Source organism: Ornithodoros turicata, chromosome 4 (genome assembly GCF_037126465.1).
Source record: "Ornithodoros turicata isolate Travis chromosome 4, ASM3712646v1, whole genome shotgun sequence".
Lineage (NCBI taxonomy): Eukaryota > Metazoa > Arthropoda > Arachnida > Ixodida > Argasidae > Ornithodoros > Ornithodoros turicata.
The window spans coordinates 31568184-31590582 of record NC_088204.1 but is presented as its reverse complement, the minus strand read 5'-3'; the positions used below and the strand labels follow the sequence as shown (position 1 = coordinate 31590582).

The 22399-nt window shown below is 48.1% G+C and overlaps 1 protein-coding gene across 1 annotated transcript; it reads left to right on the top strand.

The window, feature by feature from the left end:
• The first annotated feature begins 6708 nt into the window (after window positions 1–6708).
• On the top strand, window positions 6709–7694 carry LOC135392289 (uncharacterized). Its single transcript, XM_064623006.1, has 2 exons — window positions 6709–7116; window positions 7266–7694. The coding sequence occupies exons 1-2, from the start codon at window positions 6709–6711 to the stop codon at window positions 7692–7694; spliced, it is 837 nt and encodes a 278-aa protein (XP_064479076.1).
• Window positions 7695–22399: the final 14705 nt, after the last annotated feature.

Below are 22399 nucleotides of genomic sequence, written 5' to 3'. Positions count from 1 at the left end.
TACCCCACCTACCCGCCTGTCTCGCCGCTAGGTAGTCCTAACAGCTGAAGCTGCAGTCCTTTGAATGGATTCATTTACACTTGGATCCCGACAGCCCGATTCCCTCAAACAGCATTTATCCCTGCTGGAAATAATAGACATGATCTCATTGACTTCTCCCCACAATTTTAATGAGATTCAATGTGAAAAAATCAGACTGCTAATTCGTTCAACGTGTATGAGCTGACTACTTCTCAATGACTGAATTGGAAGTTACGCAGGGAAGCTGCGTACGCGAAACGGCTTCGCTGTGCTGTGTTGCGAAGACCTCATCCACGGAGTAAGTATAACCAATTGTAAATGTGCGAACTCACTCACTTTGGCCCAAAGAAAAAAACAGAAGCTCCGCGCCAATCCGCCACGTGATTCAGAAGAGGCCCACAACATGTAACTATTATGTAAGCCAATACCATGTAGACCATCGAAAGAGGACAACTAGTCGACAAAGATGCTCCCAAGCAGTCGTGCGTTTTTGTTCTAGACAATTCAGAGAGAATTGCCTACCCTCCTAATAATGCAGTCTGCCTTCGGGTGGGCCGTGTCTTTGAATGCGCAGCCCATAAAACGGTCATCGGGGCAGTATCTCTTGCGGTGCTGTTCTGGAAAGATGTTTCTTAGATCTTAATCAGCAGAATCGTATACGAAGACGGGAGTCAAGTCCTGTAGATCACATAAACAAAATACAGAAACCAACACTGAAGATCAGACACTGAATCAGCACCGAGACTGCTTTGCTTTCAACATGCAAGAGCTTGGGTGCACCACTGTCGCGGAGATCACCATAACGGTGATACCTGGAAGTACGCCTGTTTCCCGTCCCCCTACCATGCCTCCAGTCATGAGCGAGCAGTTATACGCGATATCGTTGACGAATTGAAGGCATGTGCACAGGCAACGTACGATGCGCTAGTATACGTCCAAAAAACGTCTAAATGTAAACTTTCGGAAGGTTTATTTGACGTCTAACAAAGTATCTATTTTGCTCCGTATCCGTCCCCTAGCCTTCCCCAAGCCCGACTAACGTAATGCTAAAAATAGGGCTGATAACCAGATAATTGCAGTATTGCATTGCATCGATTGAGATCTTTTTTAGACCAATCGTCTAAGATGTTACAGTATTCATCTATCCAATGAGCCGTAACATGTCTAAAATTATACATACGAGGGGCGTTCAAGTCAAACCGAGACTTTTCATTTTTCGCAAAAGTAAAATGAACTTGCAGGCGGGAAATTAGTTTTATTTTTCAACGTAACCTCCAGCTGCACTAACACTTGTCCCAGCGTTTCACGAGGGCTTGGATGCCAGCAGCGTAGAAATCCTTACCGGCGCCTAGCAGCCGTGATTGGACCGCACTCTTGACCTCGTCGTTAGAGCTGAAGTGGCGGCCCCAAGGAACGCCTTCAGTGGCCCGAAGAGATCGAAATCGCTGGGGGCGAAGTCTGGACTGTAAGGGGGATGTGGCAGCAACTCCCAGCCAAGTTCCTGTAAGGTGTGTGTCGTGAGATACGCGGTATGCGGGTGTGCATTGTCCTGTAGGAGGAGCCCAAGCAAGAAGCAAAGGTTGAGCCAAGCTAGGTTATAGTTAGGCTGGCCTACCTGGCCTTGCTTGGTACATCATCGGCCAACAAGCTTGTTTCTTGATACGAATCTGTACCTTGGGCAACGATTTGCCAAGCATTGGCCAGCCTACGTTGTGCCAAGCTTGCGCCAAGATACAGACCAAAGGATTACTGCGGCGTCCCTCATTTTCAGACTCAATTGTCTCGAGGTGTAAGGTAACGATATACCATTATTTGTTTGTTGCTCGTATTTCCCACAACGTTTCCTGAGGAAAAACAGACACTATACATTACTTGTCTCGCGAGCTTCCGCAAATACGAGAGGTCTGTTGGCGTGTGTGTCAAAATGAAGGGTGAGGCGTGTCTAAGTTTAATTTGGCGCGTACACAAACAATACTGATATGATGAATTGCTTGTCGTATTCACTCACCATGAAGGTAATGCTTCTGTTTCTTACTGCTTTAGTCTTGAGAAATTCCCTTGGTCTATCGAAAGTCGAACGTATGGAGCGCTAGACCATTCTCCCCCAGGCGAGATTGATCAAAGCTTTGGCAAGTGCTTGGCCAACAAGCTCGTTTCTTGATACGGATCTGTACCCTGGCCGACGACTTTCCAATCCTCGCTCTGCCTATCACTATGCAACGCTGCGCCAACGTTGGATGGCCAAAAGAGTCGTTGGCCAACTGTCATTCGACCTTTTGCCAACTGTCGGCCATCGGCCATTGCTTGCTTGGGAGGACTCCTTTGGTGATGAGGCCTGGCCGCTTTTGCTTCAGCGTCTTATGCACATCGCTGAGAACCAGGCAGTAATATGCACTATTGATGGTGGTACCACTGGGCAGAAAATCAACATGAACAACGCCAGCCTTGTCCCAGAAAACCGTGGCCATGACCTTACCCGCAGACGGAGTGCTTCGGAACTTCTTGGGAGCTGGCGAGCCCGGGTGCTTCCTCTATCTTGATGCGCGTTTAGACTCAGGAGTGAAATCCCAGGCGAAAATTTTTTGAACTGGTACCAGTTGAATTGTGTTATCGAACAGGGACCAGTTCAACCGGTCCCAGATCAACTGGTACCAGTTGGGACAACTGGTCCCTGTTTGATAACACAGTTCACCCAGTCCCAGTTGCAACCGGTCCAAGTTGAGACTGGGACCGGTTAGAAACCAGTTGTGGCAACTGGTACCAGTTGAGACTGGGACTGGCCAGAAACCAGTTGGGCCAACTGGTACCAGTTGATCGAACTGGTCCCTGTTCGATAACTCAGCTCACCCAGTCCCAGTTGAACTGGCCCAGTTGCAACTGGGATTGGGCGAACTGTGTTATCGAACAGGGACCAGTTCGATCAACTGGTACAAGTTGGCCCAACTGGTTTCTGGCCGGTCCTAGTCTCAACTGGTACCAGTTGGCCCAACTGGGTTCTAACCAGTCGCAGTCTAGACTGGAACTGGTTGCAAACCTCATTGTTGAGCTGGGACCGGTTGAAGTGGCTTCACTTAGAGCAGCCTGTTCGAACAGAGGTTAGCTTCTATGTAGCCGGTGCCCCTTTGCAGGATCGCTGTTCCCAGCAACGGCAGATCCAAAGAACTGCAATGCAAAATTGTATTTTATTTGTAGTCAACCATTACACATATTTTAATGTACATGTAGCGTAACTATAATGTAATTAAATTATAGCAGTAGATGAACCAGAGAGTTACATGGAATAGATAATACTTCATGGTTGATTGGTCCCTTGCTTGATTGCCTTGTGGACATCTTGAATCATTCAACAAATTATTTGAGATGTTCTTAATAGCACACGATGGATCGATATTTTCCTTTGAGCCCCAGCGGCTTAAGGTTTCTGGAAAGTTGAAACAGTCACTCAATTTGAGCAGTCGTGGCCCCGAAAAGTACGCGAATCTCTCAACATTTCCGTCGTGCAGTAGTTGGACCTTTGAACTAAGAGATTCCCCGGCTTTCGGGGGCAATGAGTACTACTCTGGCGCACTACGCTAGTTCGACAACATCCGTGGTGTGAAGGATCTAAAACACGAGAATGAACGAAAAAAAAGCAAAAACAAAAGCATGAATGAAAAAAGTTGCTGGTAGCATAACATTAACATAAACCAGATGTTACTCGTAAAACGGCATGCACTTGCAGGTGCCACGAATGTGACGCGGAACAAAGACAAGAGGTTCTAGTGCAAGTAATATTTCTAAATAGTGCACAAGGGAAAAGCACTTAAGCATGTAGTACTCACGTCGGTCTCCACAGTTGTAGTCGAGCTGTAATCCTATAACACCCACCCTTCCATCCACTGGCGCTCATTGTACTGTCGCGCTATCGTAACTTGAAGACAAATCCTTTAGATTACAAAACCAACGCCTATGTCACACATCACGCTAAGAACATAACGGGCAAAAATCGCTGTACAAGCACGCTGCTAAGCAAGCGACCGTTGCACAGTAAACGCATCATTCATCGTGGGAGCAGGAACGCACAAAATACAAAAATAAGAGTTCCAAAATAACTTTAACAGGAACTTTACCAAAATTTAAATATGATTATTTCTACTAATAAAGTTACTTTCTGATCGTTTTTATAACTTCGTCTTGCAATCTTCATATTAACATGTCCTGGCACTGAAACCGAAACTCCCCCTCAAATATGTAAACTGGTCCAGTTCGAACTGGCACCACCTCACTTCCAGTTGCTACCACTCCAGCTTGAACTGGTACCAGTTCACTTTCCAGTTGCCACCAGACCAGCTTGAACTGGTACCAGTTCACTTTCCAGTTACCGCCAGCCCAGCTTGAACTGGTACCTGTTTACTTCCCAGTTGCTACCAGTCCAGGTTGAACTGGTACCACAAAGTGCCCAGTTGCCACCAACCCAGCTTGAACTGGTACCAGTTTACTTTCCAGTTGCCACCACTTTGGTATCACTTGGTTCCAGTTGACCACCAGTTGGTGCAAACTGGGAATGAGCTGGTACCAGTTGACTTCTCAGCTCAAATTTTCGCCTGGGATGGTGCACCCACGTTTCATCGCATGTGATGATCCGATCAAGGAACGGCTGTCCTTCAGTGTCGAAACGGTACCTTAGCTCTTGGGAGATTTCCAGTCTTCTCTGCCGGTCAAACACGGAGAGCTGCCTCGGGACCCAGCGGGCACTATCTTTCCGAAACTGGAAGTGTTCATGAATGATAGTGTTCAACGTTCCCACAGAAACGTCCGTCTTTCGAGCCAGTTTGAGGCATGTTATCCGTCGGTACTTGAGGATCAGGCGCTCCACAAGTTGGATGTTCTCAGGAACTCTGACACTGGGCTCTGAGCCGCCTCAGCCGGGATCGTCTTGTACTGATGTACGGCCGTCTCGGAACCGTTTGCACCACTCAAACGCTTTGCTGCGGCTAAGTGTATCGTGGCCATACTGAGCCTGAAGTCTTCTGTGAATTTCAGACGACTTTACGCCTTCATTCACGAGAAACTTCATGACAATTCGCCGTTCGATGTGCGCGCTCACCTCCTTGTTGGGCATCTCGTCCAGCACGTGTCTTCTGTTTTGCACAAACTTTGGACCACCACGTGGTGAACGCGGAAGCCTGTCGCGTGTGAAAACGACGAAAAAGAAGTAGCGCGAGCCATTTGTACACTCAGGAGACAGAAAGTCCCGGTTTGACTCGAACTCCCCTCGTAATTTATACCTAATCGTGGTATTAGTGGCCCATGTATTGGTTCATCCAGGTATATGTCCCTCACATGCACATGCAGGTAAGTAGTATGGAACGACCACGACTATCTGCAAACACACAGGGGGCCTGGACACCATTAAATTAGCAATTAGAGCTAATTACCCCAAGAACACAGAGGTCTCCAGGACATCCTCACAGTGTCATCGTGTCCTCGTCCTTCGATATGTATCCCCAGAATGTCCTGAGGTTGACACTCTCGGATTGTCAGTGAAGAGTTATTCAGGTACATCCTGTGCCAGTCCCCGTAGGTAGCTCAAGGGACGAGAAATGCCACCTTGCTCCATTTTCCTGCTAAGACTCCAAATATTGAGTGACACATTTGTTTTGCTTTCTGGGCCGACCCCAGGGGCTAAATGACATTCGTCAGAAGAGACGCTGCCCTCCGAAAAGGCACAAAGGTGTAGTGGCACGGCATTCCAAGAAAGATGAGGGATGCCAAGTGCACACGCTCCACTCGCACCCAAGCTTTCCTCCACCGCCCTTAAACCATTCTCATGCCAAGCGTCAGCCTGTGTGGTTCTCTCTTCATTATCCCTCGTCGTGACAACCCACCAATTGGTGACCCGAACTACCCTGCTGATCCAACTGCATGCCCTTTGCTGATCGCTTTTGCCGTGCAGGATTCCTCACCCGCCAGCAACGCCAGTCGCGTTGCAGTGAGACTACCACCATTTTGGCCAACGAACCCTACCATCTGGTTCGTACAGGTCGAATGCCAATTACAACTGGCTGGCATCACCACGCAAGCGACGAAGTATTAGCACGTCGTTTCTGTCCTTCCACCCGAGGTAGCTTCCGATGTGACCGACATTCTCTGCGCTCTGGCCCGTCGGGCCCTATGCCCTACGACACACTTAAGGCTGCTATCATTCAGCGCACCATGGCATCTGAACAGAAGCGTTTCCAACAGGCTCTCTCCACTGAAGATCTCTGAGACCGGCAGCCATCCCAATTTCTACGGCATATGCAGAGCCTGCTCGGTGACCGCACCTCCACTTTTGACAAAGCTGTCCTCAAGGAGCTATTCTTACAGCTCCTTCCATCTACCGTGCAGATGATACTGGCCACTGCAACCAACCTTTCGCTCACAGAGCTGGCGCGTCATGCGGACAAGATTCTGGAAGTGGTGCAGTCTTCACTAGCCATCATGCAGGTCACCCTCCCAATGCCCGCTCACGTGTCTGCACCCTGCACTTCGGTGACTGCCCCTCCGCCTCCCTCCCGTCCTGCCGAGCCAACAAGAGAAATTGCCGCTTTTTGAGACGACGTTCATGAGCTCCGTGCCCTTATCGCCTCGACGCAGTCGAACCATGGCGCTGCCTCCCCTCGACGCCAGCAATTCCTTCGCGGTTCACAATCCCGACACTTTCATATGTCCCCTTCCCCAGCGCGTGCCAACCATTCTGTGTGTACCACTGCTCCTTCGGTGCTCAAGCTCGCAATTGCCAACCGCCGTGTTCCTGGCCGGGAAACCTTCCTGGGGAGCGCTAAAGGCGGCGAGCGCCTGTTCTTCGTCGCCGACTTAGCAGCTCGTCGGTGCTTCCTTGTGGATAGTAGTGCAGAGATTAGTATCCTCCCGGCCAGCAAGGCGAACAAGTGCAACTTCCCGATTTACCACCTGACCGCTGTCAACAACACCAGCATTCCCGTTTACGGAGATCAGTCAGTGACACTAAACCTCGGCCTACGTCATTCCTTCCCCTGGATATTCAAAATTGCAGCCGTTGACCAGGCTATTATCGGAGCAGATTTTCTGCAGCATTTTGGTGTGCTCTATGATGTGCGTCGTAAACCCTCCTTGACTCGAATGCGGGCCTGCGCATAGCAGGCATCAGATGAACGCCCCGCATTTCCTTGCCCGTCAGCTGCCTCCCGTCGCTTCAGTCTCACTTTGCTGCCGTGCTCAGCGAATTCCCTTCTCTGTCCCAGCCACCTGATTGGACGAAGCCCGTTCGCCACGACGTCGTCCATTATATCAACGCATCGGGGCCTCTGGTGCACTTCAAGCTGCGTCGTCTTGCCCGTGAGAAGTGGAATATCGCTCGCAGCGAATTCGACCATATGTTGGCTATTGGGATCACCCGCCCCTCCTCCAGCAATTGGGCATCTTCCCTACATATGGTCCCCAAGAAAACCGGAAACTGGCGGCCATGCGGGGATTATCGAGCCTTGAACACTGCTACGAAACCCGACCGCTATAAGCTGCCCAATATACAGGATTTCACCATGAACCTCGCCGGGACCAAGTATTTCAGCAAAATTGATCTAACTAAGGCATACCACCAAATTCCCGTAGCGCCAGAGGACGTTCCGAAAACAGCCATTGTGACACCTTTTGGGCTCTTTGAATTCCTGTGAATGCCTTTCGGGTTGAGGAACGCTGCGCAGACGTTCCAGCGTTTTAATGATTCGATACTGCGAGGCCTTCCCTTCGTTTTCGCGAACATGGATGGCCTCCTCATCGTCACCGAAACAAAGGAGCAGCATTTCCACCACCTTCGCGAAGTCTTTGCCCGCCTCGAACACCATGGTGTTGTCATCAACACCCAGAAGTGCGAGTTTGGCAAGCCTTCTCTTGAATTCTTGGGCCATCTCATATCCTCTGCCAGAATCTCCCTTCTGCCCAAGAAGATCCAGGCCATCGCAGAGTTTCCGGTCCCACTTCAATCCGTCAACTGCGCTGCTTCCTCGGCTTGGTCAACTTTTATCGGCGTTTTGTGCCATCCTGCGCGTCGATACTCCGGCCACTGGAGGACCTCCTCCAGTCCCCAGGGCCCGGCTAGGTCAAGTTTCTGTGGGAGGAGGCTCCGACCAACGAACGTGTTTGGTCTTCTGCGATCAATGTATTCGGGCGCGGCTGTGGAGGGCTGAGCTGATGGATGGAAGAATTCGCTCGGGAGTCGAAGCGTGGTGCCAAATACAAGCTCAGCACTGCTGCACGAGAGGTCTTGCTTGACGGCAGAGCGGACTCCGAGGAGGATGATGGGAACGATGTCAACCCAGTTGGTAGGGTTCTGCGTAAGCCATGATGGCTGCCTTGAGCTGCCTGTGTAACCGTTCTACAAGGCCGTTGCAAGCAGGGTGGTAGGCGGTTGTGCGGCTGCGAGATGTTCCCAAGAGCGTCGTGAAGGCGGCGAAAAGATGCGCTTCGAATTGACAGCCTCTGTCGGTGACTATTTTGATGGGACACCAAACCGAGAGATCCACGATGAAAGGAAGGTGGAAGCGACCGTTCGCGCTGAGATGTCAGGCATTGGTGTGGCTTCAGGCCATCTCGTGAAGCGGTCAACCACCCTCAGTAGGTAGCGAAACCCTTCACAAGGTGGCAGTGGCCCGACAATGTCCATGTGCACCCTGTCAAAACTTGCTTTGGGAGGGACGAAACATCCTACGGGAGCTGTGGTGTGATGAAAGAGTTGGTGGTCTGGCAAGCAGGACAGGAAGCAACCCAGGCTCGTAGGTCCGCGTGCACTTTGGGCGATACGAAACGCTCAGCAACGAGCTTTTGTGAAGCGCGAATTCCTGGGTGCGAGAGGCGGCCTGTAGACGTGTCGCACGTGATACGGAGGGAGGAACCGGGAATTTCGAGATCTTCAAAGCATAGAGGGGAGGAAGATTGCAGGAGGCTTTAGAGCTCGACGTCCGCTTGCTGCTCTCGAGCAATATCCTCGGAGGAACAAGTCGTGCCGTGTATGGCGTCGATGCGCTGAGTGCCTCTGCGAGACTATTGTCTGAGCCCTTCACATGCACGATGTTGGTGCAGAACTCCGAAAGGAAAGCTAGATGGCGCGTTTTCCGCGGGGAGTAGCGAGTGCTTGCGGATCGAAAGGCAAAAGTCAGGGGCTTGTGGTCGGTTAAGAGAGTGAACTTCCTGCCTTCGAGAAAGAAACGAAAAATGGCGTACGGCCAGGTACGCTGCCAGGAGCCCTCTTCCGAAGGTGCTGTATTTGACCTCTGCCGGTTTGAGGGGCTTCGAGAAAAACGCTATGGGGCACTAGACGCCATCGATTTTCTGCTGGAGAACAGCGCCGACTGCAACTCTGTTTGGGCTTCGTGCTTAGGGTGGTTAAGAGGGCATACCAGCTCTCCGTCCCAATGTATTTCCTATGGGACAGTTTTTATGCTTTCTCTCGGTAACCGCCGCGCAGATTTTGACGCGGGTGCTTTCATCACAAAGAGGAAGACGAGATGAAGAGAATTACACGACAGGATTTCTCATATATGTCGTATGTATTTTACGGCGACGTCACGAATGCGAAAAAAATACACAATTTTTCTCCTCCCTCTTTGAAAAGGTTTTATTAAACTTCTATAGCCATTTCGAAAAAAACTTTTCCATTACTCTCTCTGGAATTATTTCAGGAATCGATAGACATCAAATTTATATGTCTACCACTTATAGTTTTTATAAAAAAGCATGAAACGTGAGTACGCAAAATCGCCCACTCAAAGCCCCGTGAACGGCGTCATTCTGTGTTGCCATCTGGTGACGCGACAGCAAAACCGCGCGGATCGTATTCTTCCGCCGAGCAAGCGTGCGCGTGCGCACCTGACCGTCCTGTTGGCTCCTCTGTCCTCTGTACTTTCCCGGACCGCTGACTTAGGGCATGACCTTGGAGACCAGAACAAAAGCTTACTTAGCTGCTCGTAAAGGGATTATTGCCTGAGCCTGAGGCATTGTCGCCAACAACCAGAGACCAACAACCGTCTTCTTTTTTCGGTGCGCGTATAGAGAATTGAGATGAGTTTATTAGCTTCACATGAAACATCAATTTGCCCGATTTTGACGTTTCGGGTTTGTGCTTACTCAGTCAACTGTCTCATAAGGCTTACGAGAATCTGTCGTATTTACGATTAGTGGAAGGCCGACTTTACAAACATTCCAGTGACGTTTAACAGGACTGCCCTGTAATGTTCGTAATGTTGAAACAGCGATCAAGCGGATTACACACAGATAAATGTTCCTCAGGATAACTGCATTTAGAACTGCAGCTCTCTTTGTTCTTCTCTTTCTTTTATTGATCGATTTATTTTTATGTTTATCTTATTATTTTCTTTTTTTTTTTCGTCAACGCTCCACGTGAACCAATAAGAAAAATCGATCAAGCGACTGCTGCACAATTATTTCCGCCCACGCAATGGGCAACCGTCTTTTCCGGAACCCAAATTCACGTTCGCGAAAAAAGGAAAACCAATGACAATGCTCGATTGCTTCGAACGGTGATATGCCATGTTTAAAAGTCCGACATCACTATTTACCACACAAACTCAACAAATTCCGATGAAAAAATGGCTAGGAAGCAAGCGAGCTGCTGAAGATGATGCATGATGTCAAACCCCGAGACTAGGGAACACGAAGGGACAGACACGAACAGGTGTTTTTGAGACTTCGTGTTTGTGTCTGTCCCTTCGTGTTCCCTAGTCTCGGGGTTTTACATCATGCATCAAATTTCGCTATCTGTCCAAGTCATTTTAGCGAACGAGATCCACATTTTTGGCTCTTAGGCTTAGCGGGGCGGACGCGACGGAACAGCACGTTAGGTCGGTGTTTGCATTTTCATGTTCATGTTGTTTATTTTTCAACGGCGACTTCGATCACGTTATTTTGAGATACGGCCAATTTTTCGATACCGGTTCCCTGGATTTTCCATCTTTCGACACTTCTTGCTGGTTGCGCGTTGGATGACCCAAAACCTGTACCCGTCGTTCTTTGCACCGCAAACAAAGGGAAGCCTTCTGAGGAAGATAAGGAACTCTGGGTCACTGGGGATTCTCAACTGAACTAGTGACGAAACTAGTAACGAAAGGTCTGGTGTAATGTGAAGTACCCTGTGAAAACCAAGGAGTGTCTAACAATATAGTACTGAAGTTTCCGGGTAATAATCAGTTCATTATGAGACGTAATTTGTGCTCCGAGACCTCCTCGCGTACATAAAGACGGAGTTCAAAGAGTTTTAGGAGCTTCCCTTCTCCTTTTCTTATTTCTTTTTTTTCTAAATAGCTGTTGCTAAATGCAATGCATTTATTTAGGCTGACTGAGTGTAAGTATTGAGCCTATCAAAAGGCCGAAAATCATAACGTCGAACTATCAGAAGGCCGGAAGCCAAAAGACCAAAAAATCATAACGTCGAACTGTCAGAAGGCCGAAAATAAGAAGGCTGAAAATGGAAAGGCCAAAGAGACACGGGGTGAGCACTCCAGTGAATGACCACTGAATGGGATGATGTTGATTATGAAAAAGTTTTGTGGCTATTGTATTAGAAATCAAATAACTGGAATGCATAGCATTTGGTGGTCGCAAATAGATTAGCCAGCGAAGATGAAAAACACACCGATCACATTATAACCGAAATTATATTCCGAAATCCTAAGCTGTTATTTGAAGAAAAGTAATTGATAACAGTACAAACATGAGTAAGAAACATCATAAACAGCATAACAGCATTTGATCGAACGCCGTTTGGTCGAACGCCGCTTGGTCGAAAGCCGTTTGATCGCAAGCCGGTTGATCGACGCCGTTTGTTCGAAAGATGTTTCTTCGAAGGGAGTTCGAAGCTCGCAGCGTGTCCTTAGCACCTCTTTTTCTGTAACTTTTGACTCGAACATATGGAGCAGGCAATCAGTGTCCTCTCCTTTTTTGTTTGTTTGTTTCTTGCTTCTTTTTTTTTTCAGCTAAAGACCCCACTGGTTATTTGCAGACCTTTGTCATTCACGAACAGCACAGCCTTCTGGCTTTTTACTCTCTCCCATCTGAAAATAAAATAAAATTGAATAGAACAATGTGGAAGTATCCCGCGAAATTGTAACGGGACCCATTACTTCAATCCCCCGGCGATGAACTCCCTACCCATCATCCTGAAATAAAGTTATTGTTGTATCCCGCGAACCAGTGGGACACATACCGAAGAAAATGTCTTCACGATCGTACGATCGTATGGTTTCTTTTTTTTTTCTTTTTTTTTGGGGGGTAGCAGAATTCGCTTGCGCGAATTCAACCTCCCCTTGTTATTTATTTATGTAACCAACCAACAACAACAACAAAATGTCTTCAGGTTGGGAGCAGCCAATAGTCTGTGCTTCTTCTGGGCATGGCACGAAAAACTGTCCGAAAACTGGCCGAACCGAAATCGGGACCGAACTTTTTCTGTGCATCACCGCGTGCTACCGAAATGCACCCCAAATTTCGGCCGAAGACTTCTGGCCTTGGGGAACATCGCCTTTCAACAATCCAGCTCAATGAGATAATCCCTGTATTCATAGAAGTAGAAATCGCACACACGGCAACAGTCGACCCGACTGCTACGTCATCGTTGCTATGGTTCTCCTTCCGGCTGAATAGCCATTGGATGCTTCTCTTTTTTCGGTTGGCGTCACTTCCCATTTCGGAGGAGAAATCTGGCTTGGTCAGATCGGGCCGACTTCGGCCCGAAATTCTGTTCCCCGAAAAAAGTCCGGTCCCGAATTCGGTTCGGAAAGAATTCGGACGCTTTTCGGGCCATGTGGTTCACGCTAAATGGGATAGTGATATGTGGACGAAAGGCACTCGAAGTCTGAATGCTAAGAAGGAAATTTCGCCATAGTATAAAATAAAGATATTGTATTAACAGCCATATAAAACTAGTTCAATCTTGTTTAGAGTATGTATCTGCTTCGAACGTGTTGCCCTACAAGAACTGTGTTGCCCTACAAGAATGGTGATTTTCCTGTCCCACATGATAAGGAGACCGAGCTGCACTTTTTGCAACACTCAAACAAGAACCTGTTATGTTGTCAGGTGACCATTGTTAATATTTTTCTATTGTGTGCCCTTTTATTTTTTGTCGAATCGTTCCTCTTGGCGTCCAGAAAAAAAAGTATATGTTGGGAATATCGCGACTCCCGCTGCGAGGTCTCGCCGCTCGACCTTTCCGTATCTTCCTTGGTTGGGTCGACCCGAAGCCTTTATCGCCCTTCATGTTCTTTGTACGGTTTTGCAAAGTGGCACACCAAGGCGAGAAGAAGGGAGTCTTCTGTCACTGGGGGTTGTCGACCGACATCATTTTTCTGAGCCGATGTGAAAGAAAAAGGAGAGGCAACATGGGGGAAAGGATTACTGTAGTTTTCTGGTAAAGAAGTCTATTCTGCGATGAAAATTTTGAAAAGTATTTTGCACCAACGCCCTGTAAATGAAGTCAAATATTTGATAATGCTTACTTACCAGAAATATACATACCAAAATGTCATTTTTGCATGAATAATAGAGTTATTATCAAGGTAAATTGCGTGTAAGCGTGTGCAGAAAAAAAAGAAAAAGGGAATACTGTTTTGAGCACTAGATTTTCCTGACTGGCATTGTAAGTGTTTATAGCCTAATTTACAGCCGCCGGTACATCCAGTTGAGAGCCTCCGTGATACCGACATCTCGGGCGAGCTTTGATAGCATATGAGGTTACCTTTCCTTGGCCATTTCCTGATTTCTTAATTGGCAATCGCCTTGTGCTCAGACTCACTGCTGGCAACATTCGTTTATAATACCATCTGTGTGTGTGCCCATATTGCCATCCATACTATCCGATCACACCTATACGTCGGCATACACTAAGTATGCACTAGTAAAACAATACGAAGGGCAACGTAATGTTCAACGTTCGTAATGTTGAAACAGCCAGCAAGCGGATTACACACAGATAAATGTTTCTTAGGATAACGGTACTTAGAACTGCAGCTTTATTTGTTGTTTCTCTTTCTTTCTTTTATTGATCGATTTATTTTTATCTTTATTATTTTCTTTTTTTTTCATGGACGCTCCACGTGAACCAATAAGAAAAATCGATCAAGCGGCCGCTTGCACAATTATTTCCGCCCACGCAATGAGCAACAGTCTTTTCCGGAACCCAAATTCACGTTCGCGTAGCAAGGAAAACCAACGACAACCAACGACAGCGACGGGGGAGGGGAATATATTTATTAGACGAAAAGGACTTTGTCGCAGGCAATGCTATGTACCTCGTATCTTTAATGAGCTCCCCTTCGACAATCGAAGTACAAACTAAAAAAAGCGCTACGGCAACTTTATCATAGGATGTAGTACCTTTATATGTTCATGTACTGTCAAACTGTATGCCGCTGACTGCTTCAGGCCCAGTGCCACAAGCTTTTCCGCTTAGACGGGCCTGTTTTATTATATTTGTAGTTTGCTTTCTTGAGTAAAATTATTATCATTATTATTATGTAAGCGAGTGCAAAAAAAAAAAAAAGGAATACCGTTTCGAGCAGATTTTCCAGACTGGCATTGTAAGCGCTGTGTGTAGGCAATGTTTATAGCCTAATTTACAGCCGCTGGTAGATCCAATTGAGAGCCTCCGAGATACCGGCATCCGTACTATCCGATCACACTTGTATATCGGCATACAGTAAGTATGCACTAGTAAAACAATACGAAGAGCAGCTAAAAATTCCATAATCAGTCAGTACAGGCGGTAGTGACTTGTGAAAACAATAATTGTAGCATGAATATATAAGAACAAAAAAAATAAAAATAAAGTACTCATGTAGCAATAGGAGACAAGCAAAAAGACGTGAATGTCTCGAATCGAACTGCGGACCTTTCGTGGCAAAGTCCGACACATTACCACTCGACAAACAGCGCAGAGGGCGCGGGCCGCCTTAATCTCGCGAGGTCAACCATGCGCAATGGGGATTATTTCGTGAGTCGGAGGCGAACGGCGTGATAAGGATCGGCGAGCTTGGCGCCATCTAGAACCGGGAAAATCGTGAATCGGAGTTGCTCCCCGACTGGTATGGCCTCTTAAGGAGTGTTGCGTTAGAAAGACTGGTCTTGATACCCTGGAAAGCCTGGCGTTCGGGTCACCAAATATGTAGGAGCCCGAGAGGAATGAAGTGAATGGTGCTATCTTCCTGCGCTATCTTCCTCATTGCCGATGCTGACGATATGCTACACCTCCGACCGGGCCTTGGGCGCTGTTCTTCAACAAGAAGTAGATCACTGCACCCAACCTCTCGGCTTCTTTTCACGCAAGATGTCTCCAATCGAGCCCCGCTACAGCGCTTTCGGCAAGGAACTGCTGCCAGCTTATTCGGCCGTGCGCCACTTTCGCCACTTTTGGAGGAACGGCGTTTTGTTATCTGGACAGACCACAAGCCCCTCGTCGGAGCCTTCGCGTCCGGCAGTCAAACTTATTCCCCCCACGAGATTCGCCACCTTGCGTACATTGTGGAATTTTCTACGGACGTACGCCACGTGAAGGGCTCCGCCAACGTTGCCGCCGATGCACTCAGCCGCGTCTATGCTATACCCGGCCAGCCCGTCCTCAGCATCGACAACCTGGGAGCCGCACAAAAGTCGGACGACCAGCTCTGCCAACTCCGCTCGTCCTCGCGCACGTCCCTCATGTTCGCTGACATTCTCCTGCCCGGTTCAGCCATTCTCATCGTCTGAGAAACGTCGGGCTCGTCACCCCGCCCTGTCGTCCCTTCTAATCTCCGCCGCGCATTTTTTGACAGCGTCCACTGCCTCGTCCATCCTGGAGTTCACACCACCATCAAGTTGGTTACTGGGTGCCGCTGGGTGCGCCCCTGCACGCCTTGCCAGATCAGCAAGTGCCACCGCCACACCATCTTACCGCTTGGCCAGTTCGCCCCACCAACAAGCCGTTTCTCGTAGGTCCATATTGACATGGTTGGGCCCCTGCCCCTCTCTGACCGTCATCGCTACCTTGTAACATGCGTCGACAGATTCACCAGATGGCCTGAAGCAGCACCCATGCAGGACAGCACAGCTGAAACTGTTGCAGCGACTTTCCTCCAGACGTGGATTGCCCGATTCGGCGCGCCAGAAGAAATCGTCACCGACCGGGGCCCGCAATTTGAAAGTCGACTTTTCACTGGCCTTCTCGGCACGAAACGTTTGCGCACGACCGCTTACCATCCAGCGTGTAACGGCCTGGTAGAAAGATTCCACCGACACCTCAAGCAGGCACTTATGGCCCATTTGAACGGTTCCCGCTGGACCGAGCACCTGCCATTGGTGCTCCTCGGAATCAGAGCTGCCGTGAAGCACGACCTCAGCTGCTCCTCAGCAGAGTTTGTGTACAGCACGTCCATCCGGCTTCCTGCTGACATTTTCGGCCATCGGCCATCTTCGCAACCATCACCCCTAGCCCCTTCAGACTACGCCCAATGCTTAAAGGCTGCTCTCTAACGTCTGCGTCCAACACCTACGAGAGGTGTTTCCTCCTCTTCCCCGTACGTCGCCCAGGACCTCACCAGCTCCTCCCACGTATTCCTGCGCACCGACTCTACCCGGCGCTCTCTCCAGCCCCCTTATTCCGGCCCCCACAAGGTCATCCGCCGGGGTGCAAAGCCTTTGCCATCGACGTCAACGGTCGCGAGGTAGTTGTGTCAATCGACCGGCTTAAACCCCCTTACGTGGAAGCAACCAGCTCTGCCTTTTGTGATCCCACCCTCATTCCGCCTGACGTCCCCCCTGAGCCAGAGCGTCGGCTGCCCAAGACAGTCGCCTGCACCGACTCTAGGAGACTCACCATTTCCTTCACCTGTTCATCCTTCACGCTTCACCCATCTCGAAGGAGGGGGAGTAGCTGTAGTGGCACGGCACTCCAAGAAAGATGAGAATGCCAAGTGCGCACGCTCCACTCGCACCTAAGCTTCGCTCCACCGCCATTAAACCATTCTCACGCCAACCGTCAGCCTGTGTGGTCGTCCCTTCATTATCTCTCCTTGCGACAACCTACAAAGGCACCTTGATACTTGGAGCATTTTCCGCGGAAAAGTCAGAAAAGCGCGATTCGGTAGCACTGTTTTTGACTGTTGAAGGTCCTACCCGGATGTCTCAAACCAAAGGAGTCAGAAACATAGACTTCGCATCGCTTGCGAGTTGACGCTTGAAGCGATTCGTCGCTTGAGTAGTGTGTGTTTAATAAATGTAATTAAACTTCAGTAGCTCACCTTTTGTTTTGTGTCGGAGGCGAGCAGTACTCCCGAACCTACGGAGGATCGCATAGCAAGCAATGAACAGTGTCTGATTTTTCTTTGGAAAGGAATTTCAGTACCTTTCGAAGTGGGTTTCTCGGCCTTTGTGTGCTCCGGGCACCGACTTCTTTTTCTTTCTTTTTTTCTGCCTTCTTTTCTGTCTTTTTAAATCGCCGCGCTAATTTCCGTTATGGAAAGTACTACACTTTACGCGACAGCTTTGTCAGCATGAATCAGTGAAATCAGTGAAACCAAACAGTTGCTAAGGGTGCGTGTGGTTTCTGACGGAAACAAATAAGGTACAATAAAACGGTGGTAGATTATGTCGCTGCTGCGTCATCACACTCTTCTATATCGGTTCTTGATGACCTTCTAGGGACAACCAAAAGAATATCGTAAGAACATGTGAAAGTCCCATTTTAACACTTGAGGGATACCCTGAGGACCAACTTCGCCCTCCTGAGGACGTCCTGCCTGTCCTGGTATGATAATCGCAGGATATCCCAGGGACGACAGTGTGTTCTTAGGGTAGGACCCCCACAGTAATTGGGACCATCCAGGGAGTCACTACACTAATTGGGGAGCAGAACAGAACGGTGATGTTGGCTCCTCTCCTGCTTTCCGCTATGTTGAACCTTTTTGACGCCCAGTCCAATGGCCAAGGGAATTGACCGGCTCCATCGGAAACATTCTTTCCTCGAAGGAGAGTGACAACGTCAAGGTGAAACTCATACTGCAGGCACTGTATCGCATGCTCAAGCAGTACGGATTCGATCCCTACGACGTTAAAAGCAAAACGTCCGACGCTACAAATGACTGTGACTATTCACTCCTTTCTGCAGAGGTTGATGAAGAGGAAGCGAAAAGGGTCGTCTCGGAATTAAAAAAGGTTATTTCCTGGGATCATGAGGGTTGCGTCTCTGTCTCGGGCAATCCCATCAGGCACTCTTCCGTTTACGAACTCGTCAACAATTGAGTGATTTCCCTACCCAAATCTCACGAGCCTCAGCAGCTGCAGGAGCAAGCCTCAATAGCGTTGACGACTTATGGAGGGATATTAGAAACCAGAGGGTGGTCTGGGGGATTGGACCGCTATAGAAAAGTGCGTCATTTGAGAGAAAAGAAGGCTCTCGCCATTCACAGAACGTTGGACGCCTACACTCTTCATCATCCGGTGAGAAGGAAGTTCAATAGCTCACATGAGGAAACAACATCCATCAGACATCAAGTAGCACAATGGTTAGACCAACCGAGCGAGTACGGCTACAGATTTAAACATATAGAGCTGGAGAACAGATTGCACACGTTAGACGCCTTGGGTCGTGTACTGCTGGATTAGCGAGATGAAGTGCCGAACCGCGAATATGACCCCGAGAGATTGCGAGAGCTATGCACAAGAAACGTATATTACACTGTTCCTGTCGAAGACTAGATAGCCATGATACAGGCGCAAGATCAGGAACTTCGAATGATGTCACGGAATGATGTCACTTCGAATGAATGTCACGGGCAAGAGCTCTTGTAGGAAGTTGTGCTCTGTACTACATCCACCGAAACGACAGGCAAGGTTGCCCCAACTACCACAGACGTCGACATTGCTGAAGCACTGAGCCCTGTTGCCGAGGGAATTTCCGTCTAATGTACTAAATTGAAATCGAAACACGACAGCCACGCCTCATTTCACATCCTCGTGGAAAGCGATGAGATCTTCGAGAAGAATAATCATCCAGATAGTTGGCCTGAAGGCTGTATCTTTCATCCTTTCTTTGGCAGATTGAGTGGCGATCCACCCGTGCAAATCCCTTCCTCTGACTCCTAACTACTCTCATGGAATTTACAATTTACTACCAGAATGTGCGAGGTCTTTGGACTAAGTCTTCTGAATTCATATCTAAGTTGATCTGCTGTAACTACACTTTGATGTGTACTAAAGAAACTTCGTTCGATGAGTCTATTTCTACCTTAGATTACTTTAGTCCAGCCTACACAGTGTTCCGGCGTGATCGTGATTACTCTTCTACTGGGCAGCGATTTGGAGGAGGTGTACTAATCGCCTGTGATACAACCTTAAAGACACGGCATAGACACGACTTAGAGATGTACGATGAATGTGTACGGATTCAAGTTCGCTCCCATGATGGCCCAGACATCCTCGTAGGTAATTACTACTTTCCACCACGCTGCTGTGTTGATGCTTTCAGGCATCATTTTTGTAATCTCCAGGGTGCGCAAGACTTCTCGAAATTTCATGTACACATATACGGGGATTTTAATATCCCGGGACTTGACTTTGCTACTGGCTATTTCCAGCTCCTGGGCTTACACATCTTTGAAGCTCAAGGATGTGCTTTGCTCAATGTTGCCCATTTTAATGGTCTACAACAGTTCAACCCTATTTGTAATAGTGCTGGAAATGTCCTCGACCTTACCCTTGTTAACTCGCCTATCTTGGGTAACTGAGGCGGTACAGCCACTGTCGCGTATCGATAAGTTTCATGTTCCTTTCGATTTTTCTGTAGTATTGCCGCCTTCGCGAGTGCCATTCACAAGTCACTCTTGGTTTTCTTTTCCACATGGGGATTATTTAAACCTCCATAATTACATTCGGGACCGTAACTGTGCCTCTGTGTTCAATTAAATGTTTGTCCAGTCCATGGTAAACAAACTCACTGACATTTTCGTGACCGGTATGAAGGCATTCGTTCCCAGGCATATATCTCGTCCTTCTAAATACGCTCCATGGTTTTCCAAGGAAGTTAAATATCAATTACGCCACAAACTTCGCTATCATCGTCTTTATAAGAAACCACTTCTATTTACGCGGTATGAGAAATTCAGCCACATCACGGCTAGTGTGAAAAGTTTGCATGATCGCGGTAAGGCGCAGCACCTGAAGTCTGTTGAAAATACCCTCTACTCTGAGCCGATGGACTGTAAGTTCGTAAACGATAGGCTGGATAGATAGGTTCGAAAACGATAGAAGGAAGGATAATCATCGTGCAATTTCTCTCCGTTGCGGTGATACTTTTACATCTGAGCCGCGTACAGTGGCTAAGATGTTTGCTGATCACTTTGCCTCATCTTTTTCATCTGTCCCTACACGGTTACAAAGTAGGATTGAGTGTTGTGGCTTCTTAATATGTGTTGCAATTGAAGTGCACGAAGTGGAACTGGCAATACGGAGGTTGGAACCTTAGGTAACCGCTGAACTGGATGACATTCTTAACTTCATTGTTATGGGATGTGTGGACTTATTGGGCCGGTGCGCTGCCACTGATTTAATTTGGCTTTAACATCAAGAATAGTTCCTGATCAGTGGAAACATTCGGTGGCGGTTCCTATATTTAAGACCTTTTTCTAAAAAAAGATATCAGCTGTGTTGCTACTATCAACTCACTCATGTCACTATACATAGAGTGGATGTTATACGTGACCTTAGCGTACTCTTAGATAACGCTCTACGACTTTGCCAGCATGTGTCCTCTATTTCTAATGCTGCCCTACGTGTCCCTTTTATATCAAGGATAACTCGTGATTTCCGGGACCCTACTTGTTTCATTAAGTTGTATACATCTTTGGTGTGCAGTAGGTTGCAATTCGCTTTAGTTATATGGAATTCTTTGAATTTGGCTCACACTACTTCTATTGAGAGAGTGCAGAAGAAGTTTACTGTTTCTATAAGAGATACTTTGAACGTGCTTGTTTTATACTTATGTCACTGTACTTAATTCACTTGATTAACTTGTCTACTTTGTCTTCTAGAAGAACATTTTGAGACTTTTTCTTTTTACATAAATTAATTAATGTCATTGATTCTCCCAGTCCCCTTAACAATGTTTGTTTTTATGCGCCAAGTAAACACATGCGTTCTTGTCTGACTTTTTACCCTTCTGTGCATTTTAATTCTGGCCGTTTGCATCGTATTGATAGTAGCTTTGATATTTTTTCGCCCTATGTTGTGTTTAAACGTGAATTGTCTAGCTTGGTACGGTAGGCACTTTGTTCATGATGGTTGATTTTTTTTCTTACATTCCTGAGAGCTGTATTTGAATATTTACGGTGCACTATCTAGTAGGATTTTTCGTTGTTGGGCACTTTTTAAATAAATAAATAAATAAATAAATAATGAAAGCTTTCACGAAGCCCAAACGGGGGAGAAACCCGTTAGAGAACTTCAAGATAGAGGGATATAAGCTTCCAAAGGGCATTTTGTACTGAGTACACGAGGACGAAAACCGTAAAAGGGACTTGTTCGTGTTAGGAATTGAGCAGATCGACGACGAAGAGAGTATGGGAGCACGGGACGGGGGAAAACGGGTCACGCTTGGGGCAGTTACATGTTAGATACGGGCTAGTAAAGACGACGGTCGCAACCCTGAAGTCCCCGCCTCACCAGGAACTTCCAAAGTTGGAGCCGGACCCCGTTGAAGCCCGTCTACACCCGTACGTCGGCTCGTGTCGGACCGTCAGTATGGACCGCCAACGTGGCGCTCGTGCCGGAGTTCGCAGCGGTCTCACCCGAACTAAGTCTCGCCTGACCGAGCTTTTGGCTCGACCTGAGCCCTCCGCCGCTGATGTTGAAGTCGCAATGGACTACCTCATCTCCAGGCGTCAAGCGCTCTCCGACTTGGACCGGATCATCTTGGACGACACTCCCGAAGACGCTATGGAGGCAGAGGTCTCCGCCATGGAATATGAAGAGGGCATTGAAGAAGCTATCTCTCGTGCACTGCTGTTTCTGACGCCGGGCCAGAATGTGATGCCCGATCGCTCGCAGTCTTCTGCAGGACACCTCCGCACTGTCCAGCTTCCGTAGCTTCAGATCCCGTCCTTTTCCGGGAAGCTCTCAGAATGGCACCAGTTCTGGGAGCACTTTGATGTCACTATCCATTCGAACGAAGCCTTGTCGCCCGTGGAGAAGTTTAAATACCTAGCCACCCACCTTACCGACGCTGCAAAACGGGCGGTTGAGGGGCTTCGCATCAGCGGCGATACCTATCCGTCTGCCATCAAGATACTCAAGGACAGGTTCGGGAGATCTGACTTGCTTAGTGCTGAGCACATGGATCGGA